Below are 11,982 nucleotides of genomic sequence, written 5' to 3'. Positions count from 1 at the left end.
AGGTGAAATAGTGCCATTGTAGCTATGTTAAAGAAAGAACCCTTATCTTTTAGATATTTAAAAATAAATATTTACAGATAAAATAATACAATGTCTGGGATTTGCTTCAAAAATAATACGGGGGCGGGAGTTAGGGGTAGTGGGTGGGCATATAAATGAAACAAGATGGCCTTGCATTGAAGCCGAGGGATGGGAACATGGGAGTGTGTTATACTGTTTTGTCTATTTTTGTATATACTTGAAATTTTCCAAAGAAAAAGTTTTTAATAAAGAAAAACTAACACTTTTCTGAATATTCTGACCATCTTGTCCTAAGGGACAGCCACCCCCCTCCCACCCCTTGAGATCGTTATCCTAGGGAGTCTCCCTGAATTGAAAATACCCAAGTAACATTAATTCATCAGCCTCTCTTTACAAACTAGTATAAAAGATTATTTCCTGGACTGTTTTTTACCCCTGAAAATACTGAGTCCCTGAGGGCAAAGGTCAAAGAAAACCCTGCAGGAGGGAAAAGGAAGGGCTGGGTGTGGGAAGAAGAAAGGGAAGAACAAATTTTGCCTTTATTACAATTTTCCCAGGGCCTTCACTAGTTGGCACACGCATCATCTTTGTGTGGGTTTTACTAAGAGAACTTTCACTGGAGGCATGAAAAATATGTTTAAATTCCGAACTCTCAGGTTAAAATTTCACAAAGCATCCCCTTTTATGTTGTCAAAGGCTAATACAAATATTTTCAGAAGTGGGCTCAGTGAGACAATGATGAGACCAGTTGGGTGGAGCTAGGGCACAGTTCTGTCTGAACCTGGGAACAGTCTAGACCTGTCCATAGGACTACAATGACATGGAAACCAGGAGAGAGTAAAGAGTCACATCAAGCGCTCAAGAGTATAGCTTTTCAAAGCAGATCTCTGGAAGAACACCAAGAAACTGGTTGCCTCTGGGGAGGGAAGCTGGGGCACTTGGAATAGGGTGGGAGGAGAAAAAACATTGTATGACTTTATTGTCATAGCGCCTTAGTATGTATGATGACATTTGCAAACAGCCTTTTGTTGACATAAGTGACTGTACTTTTTATCTTGAAATTAGACCGAAGACAGATGTCTGTTTGTTTATGGGTTCTTGGCTGGGCCATCTGCTGGCACTACCTGCTGGTTGCATATTCTCTTGATACTCCCTCCCCTCGCCTCCCTACCCCACCCTAACCTCCCAGAATCTAACCACAAAAATAGGATTTTAATAGTTCTAGTGTGACTTCTATAGGTGTGACATGGTATTGGACAAAGCTCAAATTCTCTCACAGACGCTCCTCTCATAGCAGAGCCAGTGAACACTGTCTTTGATGGCTCCTATTTCACCTTAAATATTCTGGTGAATTCTGTGGTTTATGATTGACATTGTAAGTTACTATTAGAAAAAAAGTGTCTCTGTGTTTATCCTGTGGTTTTTAAGTATCCCTGCACACTCTGCCTGTCTCTATTCAGTCCAGTTGCATTGTTTTTTCCTCTTTGTTTAATGAGATTATTATTTACTTGCATTAAAATGTACCCATTTTAAAGGTACAGTTTGATTAATTTTGGTAATTGTATGCAAGGTGTAACCACCACCACGATCCAGATACAGAAAAGTTACTTACCCTTTAAAAGTTTTCCATCCCAATTTGCCCCAATTCAGTTTTGAAACACTTTACTCAGTTTTACTGCTTTCTCTAACATCGACTCTCCGGGTGATTTAGGAAAGGCACTTTACCTCTCCGGATGTGTTTTTGCTTTTATAACATGAAAAATGCCAGAAGAGATTTGTTACCAGAGGCCCTTGCAATACTTTCAGAAAATGAGGGGGTAGGGTAAGGGCGGGAATCTCAGCCTTGCGTCCCCATTCTTCACATAGCACACGCATGTGGCAGATCCTAGTGGGAAAAGCCTGTGGTCGCCTGTGGTTTCCATCTCCTCTCTTGCTAGTGTGTATGTAAGCTTTTGTAAGCATCAGCTTTCTCATCTCCAATATCAGGCTTATTAACAAGGCCTATTTGTTTACTGTCGTGAGGATGAACTGAGATGCGCCGGCAGCCTTAAATGTTAGTTGGTATTTGTATTATGGCATAATATAAAGGCACTGCATTCAACCATCTCGGTTACTACACGTTTATGCAGTCTGATTCTCACAGCCAAAACAGACGCACAAAGTACACTCACCCATTTACCCACCTGGGGAAGCCCGAAGCCTGCCTGCCGGCCTTCCTTACAGGACTCGGAGAAAAGCTGCGCACGCGTGTATGTGCTTCCAAAGAGCCTCGCTAGGGGGCGGAATGGGAAACAGGAAGTTCTAACGCCTGTCGTACAAGCGCGACGTAAAGCGGGTCTGCTTTATGGCACCCTACTTCCGCCGTAAAGCGCCGTCGGAAATCCCGCGTGAGTGGGTTGACGAGACTACTTCCAGGTGAAAAACGCGATTCTTGGAAGTTGGCTGACTTGACGTCTCCCCCATGGGCAAGCGCAGGAGCCGGAGCCAGAGCCAGCTGCTCAACTCCCTAACTAAAAAGCAGAAGAAGCATCTAAGAGATTTCGGCGAGGAGCATCCCTTCTATGACAGGTATGGAGAGGCAAGGCTGGGACCGGCGCTGCCGGCGTCCTTTCCCGGTGGCAGCCCGCGTGTCCCCGCGTTTGGTCCGCCGGTGCCCCGGGGATAGTGACAGGGCAGCTCCCGCCGCGTCCCACGCTGCCCCGGCGCCGGCCTAGCTCGCCCGGGAATCCTGGCGGCTTCCCGCCTGAGATGGGGTTCTTCACCGGTCTTTCTATCTTCTGTTTAGCCGGTAGCTTTATGCTAGACGGCACGCCTCCTGTGTGGCGACTGGGCAGAGATTTTATAAGCTTGTTTTCGTTTTATATGTTTTTAAAGAATTGCTTGGGGGCTTCCCTGGTGGCGCAGTGGTTAAGAATCCGCCTGCCAACGCAGGGGACAGGGGTTCGAGCCCTGGTCCGGGAAGATCCCACATGCCGCGGAGCAACTAAGCCCGTGCGCGTGCCACAACTATTGAGCCTGCGCTCTAGAGCCCGCGAGCCACAACTACTGAGCCAGGGTGCTGCAACTACTGATGCCCGCGAGCCTAGAGCCCCTGCTCCGCAACAAGAGAAGCCACTGCAATGAGAAGCCCGCGCACCGCAACAAAGAGTAACCCCCGCTCGCCACAACTAGAGAAAGCCCGGGCGCAGCAACGAAGACCCATAGCAGTCAAAAATAAATTAATTAAATAAGTTAAAAAAAAAAAAAAGAATTGCTTGGGACCCTCGACATCACCGATCTATTCAATGACAATGAGGAAACTAATGTTTGGGTAGTTGTGGGTTCCTCTATAAGTGTCCAGACTCTCAGTTATGATCTTAGCGCTCATCCCACCACTTTGAGCTGCTTTATCAACAGTTAGAAGGATAGTCTACTTAAGAAATTTGCTAGAAAAGGTGAACCCCGAGGGCTTTTATTTGCCAAAATTTCCCATCTTTTGGATGAGAGCCTGTTGCTGTGTGACTGTAGTATTTGTCATGTGGTCTTGTTAGACCTTTTCATTTGTCTATTATTATCTATTTGGCATATTGTTACAAAACCTGTCCAAATGCATATGGAGTTTTTACTTGACAATAGATATAATGTATTTATAACGGTATAGTCTGCCATGTTCATTTAAAGTTGTATCATTAGACTTTTCCTAATTGCTACATGCTAGTAGTTAAAGTTTAACATTACCTGTTTCTTCTCAGGGTTTCCAGAAAGGAAGCAAAACCACAGACTTGTCAACTGGTAATGCCTTATACCTTCTTTATGATAGTTGATTCTGGACTGTTACTTTTAAGATTATATATAGTAATAAAGTTTGGCTACATTTCCACTCTTTTTGATTTTAGATGTAAGCTATATTTTAGTAATAATTGCTTAGTTTTAAGTGCAGATGTCTGTTAAAATGAACTGTCCTGAGAGATAAGCCTGTTAGAACCTGTTAAGGAAGCTTACCAGAGGGCTCTTGGTGAATCCTAAGAGGGAACGTCTTGTTTGCTTAACATAAAATAGGGTGCAAAATCATCAAAGGTCTTATTTCACTACCACAGACTCAAAAATAAACTACACTTTTTTGTTGTAAGTTTTCCTGTTGCTCCTTTAAAGGTGCCAAATGTCTGACACATAGGTTAGATCACCTTATAACCTAAAGCTCCATGTGTTTAGTTTGCTGTCTTTCCATGTGGAACATTAGCAGTTCAAAGAAGAGGAAGAGCTTCTAGAATCATAGCTAGATTAGCTGTTTTAAACAAATTTGGTGCTAGGTTTGGTTGAATAGATAGGATTGCATATTTGCAGAAAAGCTAGTGTTTATTTAGAAAAGTCTGAACTTGGTTCCACTGTGGGCCTGATAGACGTGGGGTAGCAACAAGAACAATATAATTTTTGTTTTTAAAATCCCCATTTTCCTTTTAGTCAGAGAGTTTAGATACTTCAAGTTCTGAAAGTGAAGCAGAGAGTGAACCAGAACAAGTTTCTGGTTACAACAGACTACTTGCCACATTAAAGGATGTTTCCAAGGAAGATGAGGAGGAGGAAGAGGAAGAAGACAGTGTTATAGATGAGACAGAAATGAATCTTGAAGATGGCGATAGTGACATCAGTGTGGAGGAAGAGACGGCAGTAACGTCTACTGACATGCAGAAGAGTAAGTGTCTTTGATGTGGGTTTATCATCTTTGCAGGGACCACAGACAGATTGCCCCAGGGGCATGGTGCCTTGTACTGTATGAGCTGGGTGAAAGCACATGGATTCAAAGCAGAGATTCTTAACATTGTTGAGCTCTGTGATATCTTCAAGAATCTGATGAAAACACAGGACCCTCTGGCCATAAAAATGCAGAAATGACATTTTTGCTTATGATTTCCAGGATTTCATCAATCCTAGTTCAAATTCCCCTGATTGAGAGGAAAGGGAACATAATTCTGTTTTTGTAATGGTCTCAATTTATGAAAGACATTATTGTTCCTCCACTAGAGGAACCAAGTTTAATGGAAGATAGACATAAAATATACAAAACTTTTCAAGCATCAAATTTGAATGGAACCGATAAATAAAAGGTGTTAAAGAGATGCAAAGTGGTCACATGCTGCCAGGGTAAATGAGGGGAGGCTTCAGAGAAGAGCTGGGATTGAAAGCTTGAAGGAACTCTGTCTCACTCAGACATCTAGGTGACTATTGTTTTTTATTATTATTATTGATTTATTTATTTTTGGCTGCATTGGGTCTTTGTTGCAGTGTACCAGCTTCTCACTGTGGTGGCTTCTCTTGTTGTGGAGCATGGGCTCTAGGCACGTGGGCTTCAGTAGTTGTGGCACGAGGGCTCAGTAGTTATGGCTCGCGGGCTCTAGAGCTCAGGCTCTGTAGTTGTGGCGCACGGGCTTAGTTGCTCCGCGGCATGTGGGATCTTCCCAGACTAGGGCTCAAACCCGTGTCCCCTGCATTGGCAGGCAAATTCTTAACCACTGTGCCACTGGGGAAGTCCCCATAGGCGACTTTTTAATTTAACTTTAAAATCAACTTTATTGTATGAATTACATTCAACAAGGTGTACCCATTTTAAGTATGTAATTTGATAAGTTTTGACAGATGTGTATATCTGTATTGTCACCGCCAAAGTCAAGATACAGAACACTTTCAATACCTACAAAAAGTTACTTCTTGTCCTTTTACAGTCAGTTTCCCAGGCCTGGCATCAGGCAACCACTGACATGCTTCCTTTCACTATGTATTAGTGTTTCCTATTCTAGAAATTCATATGAATGGAAGCATACAATAAGTACCCTTTTGCGTGTGGCTTCTTTGGCTCCTCATGTTGTTGTGACTCATCTACATAGTTCATATTAGTAATTCATTTCTTTTTATTACTAGAATAGTAGTCCATTGTCTGAATATATCTGGGTAACTTTTTATATCCTATTATCTTAATGCCTGTTTGCCTTACTGTATTTTTTTCTATACTTTAAGGTGTCACACACCATTCTTAGTATTTTAATTTATCACTTGTACTCAGATAAAAAAATCGTTGCCTCAGACTTAGGGGTTTTTTGTTTAATTTTGTTGGTTTTCCAGTTTTCTTTCATGTTTTGGGTTTTTAAAATTGAAAAGTTTCATTTTTTTAATTATAAGAGTAATATATATTTACTGTAAAAATTTAAGAGGGTAATATAGTTAACATATATCTCCTCCACCCTGAGATGAACACCTTTAACATTTTATAGAACCTTCCAGACTACTTTTTTATGGATATATGAGTGAATACAAGTATATACATATATTTGTGTGTATGTGCATAATGGTCTCATACATTTCTGTAACTTACTTTTTTTCTTTTATAATATAACGTGTGTAACTGTGGGTTCACATTAGCTTAATCACATAGTATTCCATTGTAAATAATATGTGGTAATTTAATTAGTACCCCATCGATAGAAATGACGAAATCATTTTTTTATAGTTATTTGTTATATCAACGCTGATTTGAACATCTTTACATGTACCGGGTCAGTAGTCAAGCTCAATTTTGAAACTTACGTCTTCTACCTGAATTTGCTTAAAAGTAAATGATAGCCTAAGGAATTAGATTTCATTTGTCAACAGAAGTGTAATTATATTTATGAGTAGTAAATAATTTCACAATATGTTTCATCAAAACTGCAGATGCGGCCTTACCTGCTGACCCTAAGGGAAAAGATGGGCACGGGCCACCTGGCACATCAGAGGAATCCCCAGAGGAGTTTACAGATGCAAAACATGAGTCACTCTTCAGCCTAGAAACTAACTTTCTCGAAGAGGAAAGAGAAGGCAGCTGTTCTCTGAAAGCATTACAAGGTCACAGCACAGCTCGTGATGTTTGAATTCAGCTGGTATGGGTGGTTGTGGTCTAATACCTGTTAAATCTCCTGTTATTGGAATGAGCAGTAATAGAAACAGATAGTTTAGCAGCTAGATGTAGAGCTGGAAAGAAATGCTTCTCCAAGATCTTTTGTGTTATTCAGGGTTAGGCAGTGTTGGGAGTGGGCGTGGCTGTTCAGGAGAACAAACAGTTGAAGAATGATGGCAGGGAAGGCCATTTCCCCAAAGCTCACGATCCACAGCTGGGGTCAGGGGAAGACTTCTGATTTTTTTCCCCAAGCAGGGAAGGGAGAGAAAGATGAGAAAAGTACTTTGCATTTTTCTCTCTATGCTTCACTTGCTCTTCCTTATTGGAGCAGTAATTTTCCAGATTTGTGAGACCCGGCAGTGGCTAATATTGGTCCTTATTACCAGGAAGCACCTCAGAAGCCAGAAAGCTCCACACTGTCTCCCCAGTCTCTCTCTTTATTTTTGGCTGCATTGGGTCTTTGTGGCAGTGCGTGGGCTTCTCACTGTGGTGGCTTCTCTTGTTGTGGAGCACAGGCTCTAGGCACGCGGGCTTCAGCAGTTGTGACATGCGGGCTCAGTAATTGTGGCTCGCGGGCTCTAGAGCACAGGCTCTGTAGTTGTGACGCACGGACTTAGTTGCTCCACGGCATGTGGGATCTTCCCAGACTAGGGCTCGAACCCGTGTCCCCTGCATTGGCAGGCAAATTCTTAACCACTGTGCCACTGGGGAAGTCCCCATAGGCGACTTTTTAATTTAACTTTAAAATCAACTTTATTGTATGAATTACATTCAACAAGGTGTACCCATTTTAAGTATGTAATTTGATAAGTTTTGACAAATATGAGTATGTATATTGTCACCGCCAAAGTCGAGATACAGAACACTCTGGGCCATGCCTCTGTCCCCATGACTGTCACTTAGACAAGCCTGTGGTAGGCTGAGGCAGAGCTCTGCTGTCTCTCAGGTCCTGTGTCTTAGCCTGTGCCTGGGTGGGCAAATCTGGTTGGTCTCATTCTGTGTCCTGACTGCCTTTTTTGGTCCCAGTGCCATTCTTCAACCAGCTGTGCCATTGAAGTTGAAATTTTAATCCTCCTTTGGTTCTGTTAGCTATTCTAGACAAGAGGAAGAAGTAGCAGGTAGAATTTGGGCACAAACTGCATTCTGAACTCAAAAAAACTTAAAAAAAAAAATGCTGGAGGAAACATTAGGAGGCTTGACTATCCTAAAGTTTCTCTGGTTGTTTGGTCTGTACTGATATATTATCACCTAGAATTCTTATTTCCTATTGTTCACCTTTATCTTAGGTCTTAATATAAGGTGCACTGCATTTGAAGTTTTACTACCTGGGTCCTTGAATGGGTCATTTAACTTTGCTTCTTACATGAGTGGGACTGGAAGAGAAGAGCACTGACCCTGAGCAATGACCCTACCATTTTGATCATTTGTTCACCTCAGTTGAGTGTTGAACATTTATATTTGTCTTCCAATGCAGGTTAAATCAGACATGGAACCTGCCCTCAGGGATCTTGCAGTCTAGTTAGGTGAGGTAGGACATGCACATATATGTGTTGGTGTGGATAACTGAGGGCAGGGTGGGGCACTTGAGAGAAAGTGATGACTTTCTATATGGGACCAGAGATGGCTTCTTTGGAGCCAGAACTGTGCCTGACACAGTAGGCTCCTGGGAAATAGCTATTTATTGTGAGTCGGGGGGTAACATTCAACTGATACTATTTGGGTGTATAGAAATGCAGTGAACGAGAGGATAGAATTTTCAGTTAAAGGAAGGAAAGCCACAGTGGCAGAAGAATTTGAGAGCCATGTAATTCAAAAATTACATTAGAGAGATAAGTTAGAGGTGTATGTTGAATTTCAGACCGAGAAGTTTCTTCAGAGGTTTTTCAGCTGGGGAATAATGTGATTAAAGAAATGCTTTAGGGAGATGAACCTGTCAGAAACTTTTAAGCTCTGGACTGGGATAAATGATGGGGAAAGTTGATGGGGAAAAAGATGAGTTAACATCATGAAAACAGGATGTCATTCACAGGGGAAGACTGGAAAATCCCTGTCATTTGCTCTAAGTGTTCTAATATTCTTTATTTCTGAATTAGATCCATTTGCACAACATGTAAACAAAGAACTGAAAGAAAAAGAAATCCAGGCTGTTGCCACAAATCCCAAAACTACCCACCAGCTAAAAGTAAGCATTGTTCCATCATCACAGTCACAAATGGAGAAAAAGAGTGGTCTTGGGTTTTAGTGGTTTCCCTGAATGTATGATACACACCCGTGGCAGATGGCTTGATAGGGAGCAAGACAGAGGAAGACTGGAAGAGCCCAGTAAGGCACAGACATAGCTAGAAAAGGCACTGGGAAGCTGGAAGGTGGGGACCAATAAGATAAGAATGCTTTGGAGACAGGTACACCAGGGTTTAGACCAACGTCTGCAAGGGGCTATCTCATGACCTAAGGCAAGTTAATCTACCTTTTTAATCTTCACTGTTCTCATCTGTTAGAGGGGGACAGTAATGCCTGCATCAAAATAAAGTAGTTTATTTTACTGGAAGATACGTACAAAGTGTTCAGTCAAACAGTAGCTACTGCTACATTTGTTTGAAATATCTGAGATAAGTTCACACCTAAATTATTCAGTATGGAGCAGTTTTTGCTTCTTTTTTCGGTGATTTTTTTCTTTCACCACTGATGCTATTCATAAGAATTAGTCATCCTTGTTTCATTGAAATTTTTATTGAGATAATAATTATAGATGCAGTTGTAAGAAATAATACAAAGGTATCCCATGTGCCCTTTGCCCGGTTTCCCCCAGTGGTAGCATCTTACAAAACTGTAGTACAATATCACAAGTAGGAAATTTCCACTGATACAATCTACCTGTCTTATTCAGATTTCCTCACTTTTGCTCCTGCTCCTTTGTGTTATTTAGTTCTGTACTGTTTTATCACGTGTAGGTTGCCCTGGCCACCACCACAGTCAACATACAGAGCATTTCCAGCACCAAAGATCCCTCCTCTTCGCTGGTGCCATTTTATAACCACACCCACCTCCCTTCCCCCATTCCTAACCCATGGTAACCACTAATCTGTTCTCCATTCCTATAATTTTGTTATTTCAAAAGCGTTATATAAATAAAATCATACAGGTTGGCTTTTTTCAGTCAGCATAATTCCCTGGAGATTCATCGCAGTTGTTGGCATATATCAATAGTTAATTCTTTTTTTTTGCAGAGGTCATCCTTTCTTTATTGCTAAGATCAGCAGTTTTGTTACAGTGCAAAAATTCCCAAACTGGTATGCCACAAAATATTATTCTTTACGATTCTAATATATGTCTCCAAAAAAAAATCCAAAACAACAACAAAAACCTTGTTCCATGTCCAAGTAAATTTGGAAAACTCTGGGTCAAACGAAGTGGAACAGAGTCCTTGTTACAGGACTCAGCAGAACCTTTAGTGTCTGATCTGCATGTGACTCTCCCTGAGGGGGATTAGGTTTTGTGGTGTTTACCAAAGTTATTTGACCGTCGGGCCCCCGTTTCTTTTGTCTAGAGTAAATTTTGACTTCCTACAGTGTGGTCCACAGGACAGGTTGTGACCCACTGATCTAGTGAATAGCTCACAAGGTTTCTAAAGTCAGAAACCTTGGGCTCTAACCCTTAGCTCTGTTCTCCACTGTTTGTCTGAATCCTATAACCTCTGAATCTCAGCATTTCCTAAACTGCAAGAAGAGCATTATAGTGTTTACCTTGTAAGGTTGTTGTGAGGATAAAGTGAGAGGATCTGTAAGTTGTGAAAGGCCTTGGTAAATTATAAAGCACTATATGAATGTAAGGTACTATAATTCATTTCTAACTTAGTTCTTGATCATTTCTCCCACAGTGGCCCATCCTGGGCCAGCTTGTCTTTTCATCCAGGTTTCAACAGTTGGAAACCTTTAAACCCCCAAAGGACATTGACTTAAAGTCACTTCATCTCCAGAAGCCTCTGGAATCCACCTGGATCAAGACCAACAGCCAGTTCCTCTCTGGTCCCCCAAATTCAAGTAGCCCCTTCACACCCCTCCAGAAAGAGCTCTTCTTAATTATGAATTCTTACCGGGACCTGTTCTACCCAGAAAGGACTGCCCTCAAGAATGGGGAAGAGATCCGCCACGTGTACTGCCTGCATGTGATAAATCACGTCCTCAAAGCCAACGCCCAGGTGCTTGCCAACAACAGCAGATGCCGAAGCCAGAAACTTGGGGTGGGTGATGATGATGACTTCAGGGACCAAGGGCTAACGAGGCCCAAGGTGAGTGGCAGCAGCAGAACTTTGCCCTCAAGGAGGCTGTAAGGCACTAACATATAGGTCCTGGCACTTAGCAGGTTCTCAGATGTTTTAATGATTGGAATAATGAATGAGTCCAAGAATGAGCGTATTAGATGGGCCAGGTAATGTCAGAGCAGTGCTGCAGACAGCTCAGTGGACTGTCTCTAACAGCAGATCTAACTGGAAACTGGAGTAGGAGGTACCTCCATGATAATTCTCTCCTTAAAGATAAACCCTGATCCTACATAAGTAACACTCCACTATAAATCTCTTCTTTGTGATTGTCAGAGCTGGATGGGACCTTAAGGAGCCTTTTATTCAATCCCTACATATTACACCTGTGGACAGAGACCCAGATTCGTAGAAGACCTTGCTAAAGAGAACCAGGGAAAAAGTAGCAGAGACAGGACTAGAACCAAGGACTCTCTTCACTAAGCCACATAAACATGTAAACCTTGGAAAACAAAATCCCTGTTTTTGCTTTGTATCATTATTGCTGCTTAAAGTGATGGTTACATTTATGTGGGCTCATAAGCCTAAGCTCCAGTGGACTGGGGGCTTACATCTTTTAATTCTGTCTACATTTTTCATGATGTCCTGGAGCTAGGTACTGTGCCGCCCATACCCGCTTACCCCTTAGCCTCTGTGTCTATATTGAAGAAGCCTCATCTTCTTAGATTCTTCTCATTGAGCTTAATAGGATTTTAGGATTTTAATACTGATATGGCTCTTAGAGATTTCTTAGTCC

General features: G+C 41.9%; 1 protein-coding gene across 1 annotated transcript in view; it reads left to right on the top strand.

Annotated features, from left to right (window-relative positions):
* The first annotated feature begins 2,467 nt into the window (after positions 1 to 2,467).
* Positions 2,468 to 11,982, top strand: part of UTP25 (UTP25 small subunit processome component) — a 28,643-nt gene continuing 19,128 nt past the window's right edge. Inside the window, exons 1-6 of the mRNA XM_065887759.1 lie at positions 2,468 to 2,589; positions 3,753 to 3,792; positions 4,462 to 4,693; positions 6,706 to 6,876; positions 9,022 to 9,110; positions 10,806 to 11,216. Of these exons, the coding sequence (XP_065743831.1) occupies positions 2,483 to 2,589; positions 3,753 to 3,792; positions 4,462 to 4,693; positions 6,706 to 6,876; positions 9,022 to 9,110; positions 10,806 to 11,216 (1,050 nt within the window). The 5' untranslated portion in view covers positions 2,468 to 2,482. The remainder of the gene's footprint in view (positions 2,590 to 3,752; positions 3,793 to 4,461; positions 4,694 to 6,705; positions 6,877 to 9,021; positions 9,111 to 10,805; positions 11,217 to 11,982) is intronic.

The sequence above is a fragment of the Phocoena phocoena genome, chromosome 1 (genome assembly GCF_963924675.1).
Source record: "Phocoena phocoena chromosome 1, mPhoPho1.1, whole genome shotgun sequence".
Lineage (NCBI taxonomy): Eukaryota > Metazoa > Chordata > Mammalia > Artiodactyla > Phocoenidae > Phocoena > Phocoena phocoena.
Note: the sequence above shows the minus strand (reverse complement) of the source record. Positions and strands in the feature narration are given on the sequence as shown.